Source organism: Nicotiana tabacum, chromosome 22 (genome assembly GCF_000715075.1).
Source record: "Nicotiana tabacum cultivar K326 chromosome 22, ASM71507v2, whole genome shotgun sequence".
NCBI classification, from domain to species: domain Eukaryota; kingdom Viridiplantae; phylum Streptophyta; class Magnoliopsida; order Solanales; family Solanaceae; genus Nicotiana; species Nicotiana tabacum.
In genome coordinates, this window is record NC_134101.1 from 172,710,715 (window position 1) to 172,731,247 (window position 20,533).

The 20,533-nt window shown below is 40.3% G+C and overlaps 1 protein-coding gene across 1 annotated transcript; it reads right to left on the bottom strand.

Moving 5' to 3' along the window:
* Positions 1-6,601: 6,601 nt before the first annotated feature.
* Positions 6,602-9,883, bottom strand: LOC142176159 (uncharacterized). The gene is made up of 4 exons (XM_075243243.1): positions 8,995-9,883; positions 8,094-8,877; positions 7,195-7,652; positions 6,602-6,924 (listed from the first exon to the last, which is right to left on the bottom strand). The coding sequence occupies exons 1-4, from the start codon at positions 9,881-9,883 to the stop codon at positions 6,602-6,604; spliced, it is 2,454 nt and encodes an 817-aa protein (XP_075099344.1).
* Positions 9,884-20,533: the final 10,650 nt, after the last annotated feature.

Below are 20,533 nucleotides of genomic sequence, written 5' to 3' on the forward strand. Positions count from 1 at the left end.
CCAATTCGATAGAATTTAAGCAAGTCAAACCGTCAATATGATTACAAATATTTCCAAGTACAACATGCTTTTGGGTGCTAGACTATACGGACAATAGCATAATAGTAGCTACACACGAACTCTCGTCACCTCGTGCGTACGTAGCCCCCACAAATAGGAGCACATAACCAATTAACTCACTTATGGGGACAATTCCCTCTTACAAGGTTAGAAAGGAGACTCACCTCGCTCCGAAGATCCATAACCGGCATTCCACGCCCTTCCGAAGACTCGAATCGATGCACAACGCTCCAAAAACTAGCCAATAATTATGCAAATCCATTAATATATGTTTAATTACTCATTACAATCCAATTTATAACAATTTCTAACCCCGATCGAAAAGTTGACAAACGCCCTCGGGCCCACATGCCCGGATTCCAAAATTTTTTGAAGGATAGGTTTACCCATAACCTCACGAACTCAAATATATAATTTACTCTAAATTTCATGCACAAAATCACGGTTAAATTCCAAGAATATCAATTTTCTAGGTTTTCCCTCGAACCCCAAGTTTCTACCAATTTTCATGCTCAAATCCAAAACAAAACCATGTATTTAACGTCTAATGGGTGGGAACAACTTACCTTGACATAGATGAAGAAAATCTCTCTTCCAAAAGCTCCAAAATCGTCCAACTCGAAGTGAAAATGAACCAAAACTCGATTTTTAAAGAGACCTCACTGTCTTCAGTCCTTTCGCACCTGCGATCTCTTGACCGCTTCTACAGTCCCGCAGGTGCGGACCAAATGCCGCTTCTACGGTCTGGGGCTCCCAGCCCATTTTCGCTTCTGCGTTCCTTCTTCCACAGGTGCGGTCCCGCTTTTACGGTGACCTGAACGCATCTGCGGTCTCAGCCTTCACCATTCATGACCGCATATGTGCCCTTCGGCCGTTTTTGAGGCTCCGCACTTGCGAGACTTGGGTCGCAGGTGCAGTTATACCAGCAACTTCAGCTTTTCCTCCAAGTTCCAATTCAATCTGTTAACCACCTAGAATCCACCCGAGGCCCCCGGGACCTTAACCAATCATGCCAACCAGTCCCAAAACATATTACGGACTTGCTCGAGGCCTCAAATCATATCAAGCAACGCTAAAACCATGAATCACACTCCAATTCAAGCTTTATGAACTTTAAAATTTCAAACTTCTACATTTGATGCTGAAACCCGTCAAATCACACCCGATTGGCCTCAAATTTTGCGCACAAGTCATATTTGACATTACGGACCTACTCCAACTTCTGGAATCAGAATCTGACCCCGATATCAATAAGTCCACTTCCGGTCAAACTTCTCAAAAACCTTCAAATTTCTATCTTTACCCAAATGACTTCAAAATGATCTACGGACCTCCGAATTCACTTCCGATCACGCTCCCAACTCTATAATCACCATACGGAGCTACTCACAGACTTGGAATCCCAAAGAACATCGATAACATTGAAATTCACTTCAACCCAAACTTATGAAATTTCTTCCATAATGCTAACTTCCAAAATAGGCGCCAAAACGCTCCCGGGTCATCCAAAACCCGATCCGGGCATACGCCCAAGTCCAAAATCATCATACGAACCTGCTGGAACCTTCGAATCCCGATTCTGAGGTCGTTTACTCAAAAATCTAATCTTAGCTAATTCTTTCAACTTAAAGCTTCCGAAATGAGAATTCTCTTTCCAAATCAACTCCGAACTTACCGGAATTCAATTCCGACCATGCGTACACGTCATAATACCTGAAGTAAAACTGCTCATGGCCTCAAACTACTAAACGACGCGCTATAGCTCAAAATGACCGATCGGATCGTTACATACCTTGAAAGATGTATTACTATAGTTATCCTTGTCCAAAGGCATCAGTTCTCACTGTAAGTAAGATCAAACTGTTGTATTTATGGATTTTTACCCTTTTTACAATGGGTTGAACGATTGATATTTCTTTGGTTTTAGTATTTTATAATATTAGCAAAGTAAGCATGGAAATGATTCCATATTTGGTTTAAAGGTTTTACTATATCACTTTGTCTTTACGAACGACAAATTATTTTCCCTTGCTACTTTGGTATCTTGAAGTAAGTTTGTAGCAAAGGACTTATGACATTAATTTTTGCACTTTCATATATTGCTTAACACTAACTATTTGTTGAGTTGAGTTAGCAAAAATCTATGGATATAAGTCAGATCCAATCACCATAATTAAGAGTTCTACTCAAAAGGTTAGTACTTTCTTCATATCAGACATTCCTGGTTTTTTCTACTAACAATATGATTTTTGTTCATTGGTCCTAAGGAGTCTAATTGGTTCACTTATTAGTTCATGCCATAAATTTGTTCCTAGAGAAAATATTACGAGAAGGGACCATGATTTATTATTTTCATCTCTATTGATGGCTAAGTAAGGGAATTTTCAAGAAATATTTAGCCACCAGTAGTGGCAATATTTCCTAAGTCTTGTTATGGCTTAATTTATGGTTCACTTGAACTCTAACAGAGTACGACCACCAGAAGTGGTAATGTTTCGTGTATCTCATTGTAACTAAATTTTGTTAACCACCAGAAGTGGTATATGCATATGACCACCAGAAGTGATAATTTAGGTTTTCTATGGTTACAATTGAAGATAAGTTTTTTTGAAATTTTTTCTATATTACTAGCATGCCCCGATTTGCTCCTGAAGTAGCATTGCCTTAAAAGAGGTTCTAAGCTATCACACGATTTGGTGTGATTAATGCACTTTCAGATAATTATGTTCCGTTCCCTGAAGGATGAGAACTTTTGATAAATATTAATCCATTCCCTGAAGTGAATGTGATAATATTAATAAAGCTCCTAATATGAACGCGCTTTTGATGTAAATGTATTACAATTCACCTCTAGAAGAGGTAATATGATTGAGAGAATATATACTCAATTTTTCGTATTTTAAATTTGCTCCCGAAGAAGTAACACAATTGAAATTTTCTCCTGAAGTAGGAAAATATTATGAAATTGTGTTTGTCTGTGCTTAAATAAAATAATAAGCTATTCAAAGTTATTTTTGAAGCACATTTTCATTCCCCGTAGTGAATGAAGAAATACCACAACTCACCTCCTAAAGAGGTAGAATGTCATGCCCCGAACCTGGGCCTAGACGTAACACGACACTCGGTGCCTGACTACATGTGATCGAGCGAACCAACTGGCTGGCTGAATCAACATGTGGTGTAACTATGAGCTAGAGATAAATATAAAACATGATAATCTACTAAAGAGTCTGACTGAAATATCATAGATGCGGAAAATACTAAAAGATCTGCAAGTATAAACAAGTAGCCGACAAGGCTAACACATGAAATCCTGCTAAGATCTAACTGACTGGGTTATAGTCTGCGAAGCCTCTAAAGAATACTGAAAATGCTAACTGTTTACCGGAACAAGGTCCCCGGTATACCTTATTAACTGAAATACTAGAATGACTAAAACAAAAGAGAAATAAGGCCCCGGAAGACTGGGGCTCACCAATAGCTGATACGAGATGTCGTAGCAAGCAGAATCGTCAACCTACAAATCATTACCTGCATCGCGAGATACAGGCCCCGGGCAAAAGGGACGTCAGTACATTTGAATTGTACTGGTATGTAAAATAGCTGAACAAAAGAACTGTCAATACTGAAACTGAAACTGAACTGCTAGCTGATAAACTGATAACTGAACAAGGAAGTAAGGATGTGAATACTCCCTTTTTTTGAATGATGAACAACCTGTTTAACTGAATATTAAAACTGCGGCCTCAGGCCCAATATATATATGTGCACAACTGCGGCCTCGGGCCCAAGTATACGTATATATAACTGCGACCTCAGGTCCAAAATGCATAAAGCATAAACTGCGGCCTCAGGCCCAAATGCAGGTGTTCAACATTCAGGAATTTAAATCAGGAACTGAGAATCATACTGTAATATGTGATACTGAAATAATGAGCCATACCAGCTTACATGATACTGGTATAGTGAATAGGATTAAACTGAGATGAGTATTCGTAATAAGTTGATTTGTCATAACTGAAACTCATAAAATATCGAATGATCATGAAACTATGTCATCTAGAGAATATAAGTTCTACTTCTATTCATGGAACCAAGGCATAATTACTTTCTGAGGAAACTAGTAATGTTCATGATGAATGGGACGTAGGGAGAATCAAAGATATTCCCTAACGTAAAGAATTAGCCTTACATACCTCAATTTGCCCCTTAGTGATACTACAATTATCCAAACTACTACGAACCTTCAATCTACAGCAACAACATCCAATGGAACCCAATATTAGTAATAAATTCCATAACTTATGCTATTTCGGCATATTATCAAACACCTTGAATGCATAGATATTTACACCTCATAACTATAGTGTTGGTTCATCCAACTATCACCATTAACCAACAATTCATTCCACCATCATTCCTAACAAATTTATAACTTCCAACAACATATGTATGACCATCCATTCACATCCAACCAACAAATCCTATCAAATAATCACCTTTAAATCCCTACCATGATCATGCATTTAAATTGGGAATTTATAACTTCCAATCACCATACCATAAGTTGTAATACTTGATTCATACTCATAATTCCATAATAACACCATATATGTAAGTCTAAGGGTGTAGGATTACCTCTTGTAGACCAAATCTTGAAAGACAACTTTTGGGGTGTTCTTGAGATTTTGAAGAAATCCTATGAAACCCAATCAAAATCATGTTGTAACTAGTGATCAAGAAGTGAAATCACCATGAAAACACACTTAAAAACTCACCTTAGGTGTGCAATTGGATGCCTTGGTCGAGTTGGGGTGTAGAGGAAACCCTAAGCTTGAGAAGTGACTCAATTTCTATTATTTCCAGCCTTTAAAGTATTTAAAACTTTCCAGATGCGAGAGTTCGCGCACTTGTTTGCGCGCTTGTTCGCGCGCGAGGCAGAATGCTCACGCTTATTAACATAACCACTCAATTACCATCACGATAATGCTCGTTTAATGCATCCACAACTATTCAAATTACGGGGTGTTACATTATCTCCCCCTTGGGATCATTCGTCCTCGAATGATGGTCCTGGCTGCAACTACGGCTATCTATGGTCATTAAATGGGTGTTATGGAGATATGAGAATACTAAAATATTATGAATATATGTATATCAAACTGAACGAGCACGTGATCACTAAATACTAAGCTAAGTAGATATTGTAGGACACAGAGATTATAATATAAGACCTGAATGGAAAGGTTAATTACCTTCCACATTTTCCTTTTGCTCTTCAAAGAGATGGGGATATATAGACTTCATGTCTTCCTCGGCTTCCCATGTAGCCTCTTCAACCTTTTGATTTCTCCAAAGCACTTTTACTGAAGCAATTTCCTTAGTTCTGAGCTTGCGGATTTGTCGATCAAGAATAGCTACTGGAATTTCCTCATAAGACAGGTTGTCCTTAACCCCTATAATCTCCGTAGGAACCACAAGTGACGGGTCTCCCATGACTTTCTTCAACATGGACACATGAAACACTGGGTGTACAACAGCTAGTTCTTGTGGCAATTCTAACTCATAAGCCACCTGTCCGATCCTTCGCAGGATTCTATATGGACCAATATAGCGGGGGATAAGTTTCCCCTTCTTTCTAAATCTCATAACGCCTTTCATGGGAGATACCTTCAGAAATACCCCAATCATCAACTTGGAACTCTAAGTCTCTACGTCGTACGTCCGAATAGGACTTTTGGCGACTTTGAGCTGTCTTCAAATTTTTTTGTATCAAATTAACTTTCTCCATGGCCTGATAGACCAAATCGGGTCCTAACAACTTCGCTTCTCCGACTTCGAACCAACCAATTGGTGATCTACACCTTCGCCCATACACAACTTCATACGGTGCCATCTTGATACTAGAGTGATAACTGTTATTATAAGAAAACTCTACAAGAGGTAGATGATCGTCCCATTTACCTTTACAATCAATAACACATGCCCTCAACATATCCTCAAGGGTCTGAATGGTGCGTTCCGCCTGGCCATCTGTTTGAGGATGAAAAGCGGTGCTAAGATTCACCCTTGTGCCCAATCCCTTCTGAAAGGATTTCCAAAAGTTTGCTGTGAACTGAGCACCACGATCTGAGATAATGGACAAAGGAGTCCCATGCAATTGGACAATTTCTTTGATATACAACTTGGCATAATCCTCGGCCGAATCTATAGTCTTCACTGGCAAGAAGTGAGCTGACTTGGTAAGTCAGTCTACAATCACCCAAATTGAATCATGCTTCCGGAACGAGCGAGGTAGACCTGTTATGAAGTCCATGTTTATCATCTCCCATTTCCAAATGGGAATTTCTATATTCTGAGTTAAACCGCTAGGCCTCTGGTGTTCGACTTTCACCTGCTGGCAATTTGGACACTTAGCCACGAAATTTGCTATATTCTTTTTCATATCATTCCACCAATAAACCTCCTTAAGATCATGATACATCTTTGTGGAACCTGGGTGAATAGAATACCTGGAATTGTGGGCCTCTAACATAATCCGCTATCTGAGCCCATTTACATCTGGAACGCATAGTCTGCCTCTGTATCTCAAAGTGCCATCATCTCCCCCTTGTTCAAAAGCCATAGTCTTGTGTTTGCGAATTCCTTCCTTCAGCTGCAATAAGTAAGGATCACTGAACTGTTTTTCTTTTACTTCGGCTACTAAGGAGGATTCAGCCCTGTTCTGGAGAACAACGCCACCATCTTTGGAGTCCAAAAGTCGAACTCCTAGATTTGCTAAGCGGTGGACTTCCTTCATCATAGTTCGCTTGTCTGCCTCAACATGAGCTAAGCTCCCCATAGAACACTGACTGAGAGCATCGGCTACAACATTTGCTTTCCCCGGATGATAGAGGATATCAACATCATAATCCTTAAGTAATTCGAGCCACCTTCTCTGACGTAGATTTAATTCTCTTTGCTTGAAGATGTACTGGAGACTCTTGTGATCTGTAAAAATGTCAACATGTACCCCATACAAATAATGGCGCCAAATCTTAAGCGCGAACACCACAACTGCTAATTCAAGGTCATGAGTCGGATAATTATTCTCGTGAGCCTTGAGCTGTCTCGACGCGTAGGCTATGACTTTACCGTGATACATTAGTACACACCCCAGACCAACCCCTGAAGCATCACAATAAATAACGAACCCTTCGTTTCCTTCTGGTAGTGTCAAGACTGGAGCTGAAGTCAATCTCTTCTTTAACTCCTCAAAACTTTTCTCGCACGCGTCCGACCATTGAAACTTGACTTTCTTCTGAGTTAATCTAGTCAAAGGGGACGAGATAGAAGAAAATCCCTCTACAAAACGCCTATAATATCCTGCTAGGCCCAAGAAACTTCTTATATCGGATACTGAGGTGGGTCTAGGCCAATTCTTCACTGCCTCTATTTTCTGAGAGTCCACCTTCTCGCCTTCCCCTGAGATGATATGGCCCAAAAATGCTACTGATTTTAACCAGAATTCACACTTAGAAAATTTGGCATATAGCTTGTGATCCTGCAGTGTTTGCAACACAATTCTGAGATGTTCGGCATGGTCAGTCTCGCTGCGGGAATAAATCAAGATGTCATCAATAAACACGATAACAAACAAATCAAGATAAGGCTTGAAGACCCTATTCATAAAGTCCATGAAAGCTGCTGGTGCATTCGTTAAACCGAATGACATTACCAAAAATTCAAAATGCCCATATCGAGTCCTAAAAGCTGTTTTAGGAATATCAACTTCCTTAACCTTCAACTAATGGTATCCCGATCTGAGGTCAATCTTGGAATAATACTGGGCGCCCTGAAGTTGATCAAATAAATCATCTATTCTGGGAAGAGGGTACTTGTTCTTGATGGTGACTTTATTCAACTGACGATAGTCAATGCACATGCGCAACGACCCATCCTTCTTTCGGACAAACAAGACCGGTGTGCCCCAAGGTGAGACACTTGGCCTTATAAATCCCTTATCTAGCAGGTCCTTCAACTGGACTTTTAACTCTCTCAACTCTACTGGGGCCATTCTGTAAGGCGGAATGGATATTGGCTTAGTGCCTGGAAGTAGATCAATTCCAAAGTCAATCTCTCTATCAGGAGGAATTCCAGGGAGATCTTCGGGAAACACTCCTGGAAACTCATTTACAATTGGTACCGACTGGAGAGTAGGGATCTGAGCATCTGCATCCTTAACTCGAACCAGGTGATAGATATATCCCTTGGAGATCATCTTTCTGGCTTTAAGATAGGAAATAAACCTACCCCTAGGTGCTACTGCATCACCCTTCCATTCTAAGACTGGTTCACCGGGAAACTCAAAACTTACTATTTTGGTTCTACAACCCACTTTGGCATAACATGACTCTAACCAATCCATGCCCATGATCACATCGAAGTCTAACATCTCCAATTCTACTAAGTCTGCTACAGTAAGACGATGACGCACTTTAACTGGACATCCCTTATAGATATACCTTGCTATAACTGATTCTCCAACTATAGTGGACACTTCAAAGGGTTCACAAAACTTTTCTGGTTCTATCCCAAATTTCTTTGCAATATATGGGGTTACATAAGATAGGGTGGATCCTGGATCTATAAGAGCATAGACATCAAAAGTGAATATTGTTAGCGTACCTGTGACAACATCTCCACGAGCCTCTATATTCTGACGGTCTGCCAGTGCATACAAGCGGTTTCGACCACCGCCTACATCATTAAACTTTGCTGCACCGCGCCCTTGTTGGGCCTGAGAGTTATGATGGGTTGCTGAATTAGTGGACTGAGCTGCATTGCCTCCATTGTTCTATTTTGCCGATGGACAATCCCTCAAGAAGTGGCCCTGTTGACCGCACCCAAAGCAACCATTTGTGCCCAAACGACACAACCCTGGGTGCCTCTTACCACACGTGTTGCAAATAGGGTAACCAGGGACTCTATAGCCCACACTAGCCTGTGACTGCGAATCTGCTGTTCTGAAATTCTGGTTTTTCTTGTTAAACTTCGACCTCGGAACCGGTGCACTAGCTGAAGATGGAGCAGGTCCTGATTTTGATTTCTTGAAAAACTGGCGATTGCCTCCTGCTTGAGATCCCCCATGGTTGAAATTTCCTGCAAACTTAGCTCTCTTGCTGAATTCCCTCTCCTTCTCTCTCCGTAGCCGCTCTTCTTCCTCCAACCTGTCTTCGTTCCCTTGAACAAAGACAACCATCTTAGTGATGGTCATGTCATTATTCTGAGCAGCTATATTAGCATCAGCAAACAATTCATCTGAGAGCCCCAACACAAACCGCATAACGCTGGCCCTCATTTCACGTACCATTTCCGGAGCATACTTGGCCAGAGAGACGAACTTGAGGTAGTACTCATTCACACTCATATCATTCTGTCTGAGTCTCTCAAACTCCAAAGCCTTAGATTCCAAGACCTCAATGGGTAGAAAGTGCTCAAGGAACGCATCTGCAAAATCCTTCCAAGTCGCAGGATCTGCATCCTCCCCTCGGGACTCTTCCCATGTTTCATACCACGTGTTGGCAACATCCTTCAGCTGGTACGCAGCAAGCTCTGCTGCCTCAGTGTCTATAGCATGCATCACTCGAAATATCTTCTGAACCTCATCAATGAAGTTTTGCGGATCCTCATCCTTTTTAGACCCTATAAAGATGGGAGGTTTCATGTTGAGGAATTCCCTAGACCTGGAACTACCCGTCTCACGAACATCACTTGTTCCCTGCCTTTGAGCCTGATTAGCAACAATCTGGGTGAGCAACTGGATAGCTCCCCTGACATCCATGTCTGAAGCATTGGGCACTGAGCCCGATGCAACTCCCTGGGCTGGAGTGTCCTCCTCCTGAGCAACATTAATTGTGGCCCCTGGCTAGTAGCTGAGGCCCTCCTGGTGTACTTTCTTTTTGTAGGCATTTTTCTGAAATATGCAATTCGCACGGGTTAGAAAGATTCCTGAAAGCAAATCTCTAACTGCACGATCTAGAGTATGAAAGAAATGGAACAATCCTAGATGTTTTGGTGGTCAACTACTTACATGTGTGGCGCGCACACACACATAAAAGAGACCCCACTAGACACGGCTTCGTAGACTTCCTAGGACTTTTGAACCCAGGGCTCTGATACCAAGCTTTGTCACACCCCGAACCTGGGCCTAGACGTAACACGGCACTCGGTGCCTGACTACATGTGACCGAGCGAACCAACTGGCTGGCTGAATCAACATGTGGTGTAACTATGAGCTAGAGATAAATATAAAACATGATAATCTACTAAAGAGTCTGACTGAAATATCATAGATGCGGAAAATACTAAAAGATCTGCAAGTATAAACAAGTAGCCGACAAGGCTAACACATGAAATCCTGCTAAGATCTGACTGACTGGGTTATAGTCTGCGAAGCCTCTAAAGAATACTGAAAATGCTAACTGTTTACCGGAACAAGGTCCCCGGTATACCTTATTAACTGAAATACTAGAATGACTAAAACAAAAGAGAAATAAGGCCCCGGAAGACTGGGGCTCACCAATAGCTGATACGAGATGTCGTAGCAAGCAGAATCGTCAACCTACAAATCGTTACCTGCATCGCGAGATACAGGCCCCGGGCAAAAGGGACGTCAGTACATTTGAATTGTACTGGTATGTAAAATAGCTGAACAAAAGAACTGTCAATACTGAAACTGAAACTGAACTGCTAGCTGATAAACTGATAACTGAACAAGGAAGTAAGGATGTGAATACTCCCTTTTTTTTGAATGATGAACAACCTGTTTAACTGAATATTAAAACTGCGGCCTCAGGCCCAATATATATATGTGCACAACTGCGGCCTCGGGCCCAAGTATACATATACATAACTGCGACCTCAAGTCCAAAATGCATAAAGCATAAACTGCGGCCTCAGGCCCAAATGCAGGTGTTCAACATTCAGGAATTTAAATCAGGAACTGAGAATCATACTGTAATATGTGATACTGAAATAATGAGCCATACCAACTTACATGATACTGGTATAGTGAATAGGATTAAACTGAGATGAGTATTCATAATAAGTTGATTTGTCATAACTGAAACTCATAGAATATCGAATGATCATGAAACTATGTCATCTAGAGAATATAAGTTCTACTTCTATTCATGGAACCAAGGCATAATTACTTTCTGAGGAAACTAGTAATGTTCATGATGAATGGGACGTAGGGAGAATCATAGATATTCCCTAATGTAAAGAGTTAGCCTTACATACCTCAATTTGCCCCTTAGTGATACTACAATGATCCAAACTACTACGAACCTTCAATCTACAACAACAACTTCCAATGGAACCCAATATTAGTAATAAATTCCATAACTTATACCATTTCGGCATATTATCAAACACCTTGAAGGCATAGATATTTACACCTCATAACTATAGTGTTGGTTCATCCAACTATCACCATTAACCAACAATTCATTCCACCATCATTCCTAACAAATTTATAACTTCCAACAACATATGTATGACCATCCATTCACATCCAACCAACAAATCCTATCAAATAATCACCTTTAAATCCCTACCATGATCATGCATTTAAATTGGGAATTTATGACTTCCAATCACCATACCATAAGTTGTAATACTTGATTCATACTCATAATTCCATAATAACACCATATATGTAAGTCTAAGGGTGTAGGATTACCTCTTGTAGACCAAATCTTGAAAGACAACTTTTGGGGTGTTCTTGAGATTTTGAAGAAATCCTATGAAACCCAATCAAAATCATGTTGTAACTAGTGATCGAGAAGTGAAATCACCATGAAAACACACTTAAAAACTCACCTTAGGTATGCAATTGGATACCTTGGTCGAGTTGGGGTGTAGAGGAAACCCTAAGATTGAGAAGTGACTCAATTTCTATTATTTCCAGCCTTTAAAGTATTTAAAACTTTCCAGATGCGAGAGTTCGCGCACTTGTTCGCGCGCGAGGCAGAATGCTCAGCAAAAACGTGCGACTTCGCGCTAGTGACACCTGCCCAGTAAAATAGTCATAACTTTCTGTATACACCTCCAAATGATGAACGGTTTGTTGCGTTGGAAACTAGACTCAAAGGGCTTTAATTTGATAGGTTATGAATCACAACTCGTTATATAACCGGAGATATGATCGTTCAAAGTGAGGTTTTGTGCGCACTCATTTACAGATTTGTCTAATATGAAACTTTTCCAACTTGGCTTAGACTTAGGCCTTTCCTTAGACCCCAATTCACCTCTAATATGCTTATACACTTATTAACATAACCACTCAATTACCATCACGATAATGCTCGTTTAATGCATCCACAACCGATTCAAATTACGGGGTGTTACATAGAATAACAAAGGATATAAATCTTGTTTTGTAGCATAAAGATCATTGCTGCACGTACCAGTTGTACGTAAAATATCTTGAATAATTTTACTAAATATCATTCTAAGGCAAAAACATTCTTGTAGAATGCTTTGTACTACAACCACATTAATATTTTATGGTTAGTTATCGAGTTCCCCGAAGGAAATAACAACTCATGTATCTTTCCCTGAAGGATGTAATGATTATGTGGTTGCCGCTTTGATATAAAATATTCAGATGTTAATGGCGTTTCTCCCTGAAGGAGATATTTGTCACAAAGTTGGTGGTAAAAATACTGAAATTCTTAATTTCTTACATTTATAAATTTAGAATTGTCTTTATAATGTTCATTTTATTATGATTTTCTCTCATGATACCAGAAGTATCTGAGCAATATTTGATAGTACAAAATATATCAACAACTCTTGAAGAGCTAACTATTTGTCTAGAAGACACATGACACCAGTAGTGTCTGATAAATATTAGACTGTGGATAATAAATGAAGGCTCTCGAAGAGTTTATATACAAATATGTCATTCATATTATATGATAATGGTCGAAACATTTGTTGTAGTAAACCTGAAATTTACTAATACAAATGACTATCATATTGAGACTACAAATGATTAGAAGAATGAAAATCTCCATGTTTCCACAATCATAGGGGGTAAAATAATATGTATGTGAGAAGTTACCCGCCTTATTCTTCAATTTTGTACTATATCATGTATCAGAGTAAACCATAAGTTTACTAATGCAAAAACAGTCACAGTAAATTAGAAGTTTACTAATGCAAAAGTTTATGCCACAGTAAACCAGAAGTTTACTAAGAGATAGCACATGTCATGATAAACTTGAAGTTTTCATTTCCCATTTTTAAATGAGCTATTTGAGAATTCAGATAAGCATATATTGAAGAACTAGAAGATTCTTCAAGAATTCTCCTGTGTTGCTTGTTCTCATAATAAATTGATTATACCAGCTAAAGTTGGGACTAAGATCCCTAATTTTGAAATATATAAAAGGTGAATATGGGCCCATTCACCTATCATGTGAACCACTTATAAATGCATATATGAGATGGTTACATGTGTGTTTATTGTCAACATGTTGTTTGGCATTTGAAAATGCTTTTATCAATTAAGAGCATAATTTTCAGGATTATGAAATCAAGATAGTTCATCTTGATAATGCTGGTTTATATCCAAGCTGGTTTAGCATTGAATACCTCCTATTAATGGCTAAATCATTGCTTATGAGAACAAAGCCTCGTGTATTGGTCTAAGATTTTCTAAATTGCATATAGCAGCACTTGTATGCATCAGACCAACAATATATGATAAGTCCTTCCCCTCACAATTGGTTTAGGATTAGAAACCAAATATTTTTACTATCTTTTGATGTGTGGTATATAATTAATTTCTCTACCACAATGCACAAAGATATGTTTCCCAAAGAAGAATTGGGGATATATGTTAGTTTTTCTAACATTTGGGGGATGAAATAAACAGTTGAAAAATATGCTATATGAATCGAATTATCATTAATATGATCCTCACTTAGAAGATAATTCAAGTCAAATGCCAGAAGCATTTGCTAATCCAAAATTAAATATCATATTTCAGCTGCAAATGCTCCTATTAAAATTAAAGTCTCTGAAGGATAGAGTTTATTGTACGCATGAAGCGTGGTAGACCAATCGGTTCCAAAGGTAACAATCCTTGAAAAATGATAGGAGCTAATGATTAAAATAATCATAATGAGGAGCAAATGAGCTCTAGAAGAGCCCACGACATAACATTTCATGAAACTCCAGAAGAAGTTCAAGTACCTGAAAATAAAGAAAGTGATGAGATCTCAACAAGTTATGTCACTTAGGAACCGATACAAAATAATCGTCGACGATATATTTGATACAATATAGTGCACAATACTGTGAAATATTGTGAAGATCAGACCAGTAGTCCAGACACTTGAAGATGTCATGCTGTTTAATGCAAGTCATAACCTATATGACTCATTTGATTAAATCTCTATAAAGATCCCTAAAGGATTTAAAATGCATGAAACATATGGTTCAAAGTCTTGAGAAATGTACTTGATCAGATTACAAAGGTCATTGTACCGTTTAAAATAATTTGGGTGCATGTGGTATAATCGCCTCAATGAATATTTGCTAAAAGAAGGTTACAAGAGCTCCAGAAGGCAATTAAATATCTTTCGAAAGAATTTGAGATGAAAGATCTTGGAAAGACAAAACTTTGTCTTGGTCTGCAAATTGAACATTGAGCAGACGTGATCTTTATCCATCAATCTGCCTATACAGAAAGGGTGTTAAAACGCTTTTACATGGGCAAAGCGCACCCATTGAGTACACCAATGGTTGTTCGATCACTTGAAGTGAATAAGGATATGTTCCGACCTCTAGAAGAGGATGAGCAACTCATTGGTCCCGAAATACCTTATCTTAATGCAATTGGTGCACTTATGTATCTTGCTAATGCTACAAGGCCTGGCATAGCATTTTCTATTAATTTACTAGCAAGATATAGCTCTTCTCCTACAAGGAGATATTAGAACGAGATTAAGCATATATTGTGATATTTAAAGGGAACTCCTGATATGGGGTTTGATTTATGCTAGCAAAGGTAGTACAGATCTTTTTGGTTATGCAGATGCGAGTTATTTATCTAATCCCTATAAAGTTTGATCTCAAACCGGGTACAATTTACATGTGGAGGTACTGTCATATCATGGCACTCCACAAAGCAATCTTTGTTGCTACTTCTACAAATCATGCTGAGATAATAGCTATTTATGGAGCAAGTAGGGAATGCATATGGTGGATATCGATGATTCATTTTATTCGAGAAAAATATGGTCTGGAATGTGATAAAAGATCCATAATTTTATACGAAGACAATGCTGCATTGCCACGACTCCGGTTCGCCCTCCGTGAACCATCGTGACGGCACCTAGTCCCTACGACTAGGTAAGCCTAAATTGCAAAAAATAAACCAATTTGCAAAAGTAAATCAATTTAAAACAGAATTAGAGTAATAAGACAGTGTTTAAAAGTGCCGCTCGGCATACACAATATTTAACTCTCAAAAACCAATAGATATCTCCAAAACCCGAAAACCCATGAATCACAAACTAAGGATCACTACACAGTACTCTAACTATAGAATATCTAACAAAGAAAATAAATACAAAAGGGAAAATGTTTAAAAACTAGAATAGAAAGGGACTCCTCGGTCTGCGGACGCGGCAGATATACCTCGAAGTCGCTGGAGTAGTCGTCTCGCCTTAAGGGTGATAGGACTGAGTCGCAGTACCTGGATCTGCACATAAAAAACATGTGCAAATGGGGCATGAGTACACCACGGTGATACTCAGTAAGTGTCAAGCCTAACCTCGGTTGGGTAGTGACGGGGAAGGTCAGGGCCCTACTGAGGTTAAATACAATACAAAGTATAACAGTGTAGAACAAAACATTATAATTAAGTGCAACAGTAAGAAATAACATAGAATAGAAAGAGCAACAACAACTAGAACAGAGGTAAAATAATCACGGAAAGGAAATACAACTCAACACAGAGATAACAACCGGGGTACCTTCCAGGATACCGTTCTGTAGTCCCAGGTACATCTATCTAGTGGATCTCCCAAGATACTATCCCGTAGTCCATCATATATATCCGAAGGATCTCCCGGGATCCCGTCCCGTAGTCCAACTATCAGTGCGTGGGGATCTACCGAAATCCTGATCCGTAGTCCCAAATATAAATACTCAGTATTGGGAGAATCTACCGGGTGTAGTCCCGTAGTTCCATACAATTGTGCAGGGGGATCTACTGGTATCCCATATCCGTAGTCCCAAATATAACTATGCAGGGGGATATACCGGAATCCCACATCCGTAGTCCCAATGTAAATCCATAGCAACAACCGGAAAAAAATACTCAAAAATGGCAAATTTCATATTAAGGCAACAAGTAATTCTAGCCTAGCATGCTGCACAGAATTCAGGTAAGGCAGTTTGAGCAAATAAAGTAATTAAAACACTTAGACATTCTTTCCTAAGCTAACAACAGGCTTAGTAGTGCAAGTAATAAAACAGGAAAGGAAACATTACTAGTAACTACTTAATGAAAACCGGATTTTCAACAATTAGCACAAGTACACACTCGTCACCTCACGTACAAGGCATTTCAATTACCAAATATACCAAATCCTAAGGGGAAAGGTCCCCCGCACAAGGTTAGGCAAGCCACTCACCTCTAACCGGCTCAAAATCAACTCTAAACCACGCTCTTGCCACTAGTACTCGACTCTAAATGGCCCAAATCTACTCAATTCAATTGCATAATGTAAATAACACTTCAAGTAACTGATTCTACAAAGAAATTCTAAGTTAATACGCAAAATTAGGTAAAATAACCAAAACTCCCCTCGGGCCCACATCTTGAAATCAGGTAAAATTTATATTTTCAGAATTCTCAAACACTCACGAGTTCATACATACCAAAATTATCCAAATCTAAGGTCAATTCCCACTCAAAAGTCAAATTTTAGGTCTAAGAACTTTCTTCCAACTTTCCTTCCAATTTTCATCTCCAATCCAAAATTAAATGATGAATTCATGTTTGGATTAATGGGTTACAAGAAAAAAGAGTTAAGAATCGTTACCCAATCGATATCTCTGAAAATCCCTTAAAACCTCGCTCAAATTCGAGCTCCCAAGCTTTAGTTTTCACAAAAATGGCTAACCCTCGACTTTGAAATTTTATATTCTACCCAGACGCGTTCCTCTTCGCGAACGCGAGACTACTATCGCGAACGCGATGCACAAAGAAATCTACTGGCAACTTCCTCTTTCACGAATGTGAGGTCCACTCGCAAACGCGTAGCTCTCACTGGCAGACCCTACGCGAACGCGAGGATGATGTCGCGAACGCGAAGACCAACGGGTCCATACTTTCGCGAATGCGGGACCTTATCGCGAAAGCGAAACATGATTTAGATGCTTCACCCAGATGCTCTGTACGAACGCGAGACCCTCTCACGAATGCGATTAATGTTTCCTCTGCAACACAACAGCACAAAATCTGCAATCTTTCCAAGTCCAAAAATGGTCTGTTGAGCATCCAAAACATACCTGAGGCCCCTGGGACCTCAACCAACCCTGTCAACCAATCCTAAATCATAATTCAAACTTGTTCCAACCTTCGGAACGCTTAAAACAACATCAAAACACCTATTTTTCATTGGATTCAAGCCTAAGAATTTCAAAAACTTTAAAAATACGCTTTCGATCAAAAAGTCTATCAAACCTCATCTGAATGACATGAAATTTTGCACACACATCACATTAAACATTACGGAGCCACTCCAACTTCTAGAATTCCATTCCGACCCTCGGATCAAAATCTCACTATCAAATCGGAAACTTCAAAAATTCAACTTTCGGCATTTCAAGCCTAAATTAGCTACGGACCTCCAAAATACAATCCTAACACGCGCCTATGCCCGAAATCACCCAATGGAGCTAAAGGAACCATCGGATTTCCATTCCGAGGCCATCTTCACACTGTTCTGACGATGGTCAACTTTCCAACACTTAAGCTCTCATTTAGGGACTAAGTGTCCCAAAACTCTCCGAAACTCAAAACCGAACATCCCGGCAAATCAAAATAGCAGAAATAAACTTGGGGAAGGCAGTTAATAGGGGATCGGGGCATTAATTCTTAAGACGACCGGTCGGGTCGTCACATCCTCCTACACTTAAATATTCGTTCGTCCTCGAACGAGCATAAAGACATACCTGAAGTAGTGAAAAGATGAGGGTAACAGCTGCGCATATCCTGCTCGGTCTCCCAGGTCACCTCCTCGATCGGCTGATCCCGCCACTAAACCTTCACGGATGCAATGTTCTTTGACCTCAGCTTTCTAACCTACCTGTCCAATATTGCCACTGGCTCCTCAACATAGGATAGATCCTTGTCCAACTAGACTGAACTAAAATCCAACACGTGTGATGGATCACCATGATACCTCCGGAGCATCGAAACATGAAATACCGGATGAACTCCTGCCAAGCTGGGAGGTAAAGCAAGCTCATAAGCAACCTCCCCAACACGCCTCAATATCTCAAAAGGACCAATAAACCTCAGACTCAACTTCCCTTTCTTCCCAAATCTCATAACGCCCTTCATAGGCGAAACCCGAAATAGAACCCGCTCTCCAACCATATAGGAAACATCACGAACCTTCCGGTCTGCGTAACTCTTCTGTCTGGATTGGGCTGTACAGAGTCTATCCTGAATCACCTTAACCTTCTCTAAAGTATCCTTAATCAAGTCTGTGCCAAATAGTTTAGCCTCACCCAGCTCAAACCAACCCACCGAGGGTCTACACCGCCTACCATATAAAGCCTCATACGGTGCCATCTGAATGTTGTACTGATAGCTGTTGTTGTAAGCAAACTCCGCCAATGGCAAGAACTAATCCCAAGACCCTCCAAACTCAATCACACACGCACGGAGCATATCCTCAAGAATCTGAATAGTGCTCTCGGACTGTCCGTCTATCTGAGGGTGAAATGCTGTACTCAACTCTACCCGAGTACCCAACTCATGCTGAACGGCCCTCTAGAACCGCAATGTGAACTGAGTACCTCTATCTGAAATGATGGACACTGGAATACCATGCAGACAAATAATCTCCCGGATATAAATCTCCGCCAATCGCTCCGAAGAATAAGTAGTACACACAGGAATGAAATGAGCGGACTTGGTCAACCGATCCACAATCACCCAAATAGCATCGAAGTTTCTCAAAGTCCGTGGGAGCCCAACTACAAAGTCCATGGTGATCCGCTCCCACTTCCACTCCGGAATCTCTATCTGCTGAAGCAATTCACCCATCCTTTGGTGCTCATACTTCACCTGCTGACAGTTGAGGCACCGAGCTACAAACCCAACTATATCTCTTCATCCGTATCCACTAGTAGTGCTGTCTCAAATCCTGATACATCTTTGCGGCACCCGGATGGATGGAATAACGCGAACTATGGGCTTCCTCTAGAATCAACTCTCGAAGCCCATCGACATTGGGTACACAAATCCGACCCTGCATCCTCAACACCCCATCATCACCAATAGTCACATCTCTGGCATCACCGTGATGGACCTTGTCCTTGAGGACAAGCAAATGAGGGTCATCATACTGACGCTCCCTGATACGATCAAATAAGGAAGACCGAGAAACCACGCAAGCTAGAACCCGACTGGGCTCTGAAAGATCCAATCTCACAAACTGGCTGGCTAAGGCCTGAACATCCATCACTATAGGCCTCTCCGATGCTGGTAAATAAGCCAAACTCCCTAAACTCTCTGCCTGGTGACTCAAAGCATCGGCACCACATTGGCATTGCCCGAGTGATACAAAATAGTGATGTCATAGTCCTTCAGCAACTCTAACCACCTCATCTGGCGCAAATTTAGATCCTTTTGCTTAAACAGGTGTTGCAAACTCCAATGGTCAGTATAAATCTCACAGGGAACCCCGTATAAATAATGGCACCAAATCTTCAGGGCGTGAACAATGGCAGCTAACTCAAGGTCATCAACAAGGTAGTTTTTCTCATGTATCTTCAATTGTCTGGATGCGTAGGCGATCACCCTACTGTCCTGCATCAACAGCGCTCTAAGGCCAATACTCGAGGCATCACAATAGATGGTATAAGACCCCGAACCTGTAGGTAATATCAAAACTGGGGTTGTAGTCAAAGTTGTCTTAAGCTTCTGAAAGCTCGCCTCACACTCCTCCGTCCACTGAAACGGAGTACCCTTTTGGGTCAACCTGGTCATAGGGGCTGCAATCGATGAAAACCCCTCCATAAAACGACAGTAGTAACCTGCCAGGCCAAGGAAACTACGGATCTCAGTAGCTGAGGATGGTCTGAGCCAACCCTACACGACCTCTATCTTCTTCTGATCCACCTGAATACCCTCACTCGATACCACGTGGCCTAAGAATGCCACTAAATCCAA

Bases quoted from the DNA above. Each gene is read 5' to 3' on its own strand.
- LOC142176159 (XM_075243243.1), bottom strand. From the start codon at position 9,883: ATGGATGTCAGGGGAGCTATCCAGTTGCTCACCCAGATTGTTGCTAAT. The intron at 8,878-8,994 runs GTAAGAGGCACC...GAGGCAATGCAG, and splicing joins CCCTATTTGCAACACGTGTG to CTCAGTCCACTAATTCAGCA. The intron at 7,653-8,093 runs GTTAAAAGTCCA...TTATTCCCGCAG, and splicing joins GCCCCAGTAGAGTTGAGAGA to CGAGACTGACCATGCCGAAC.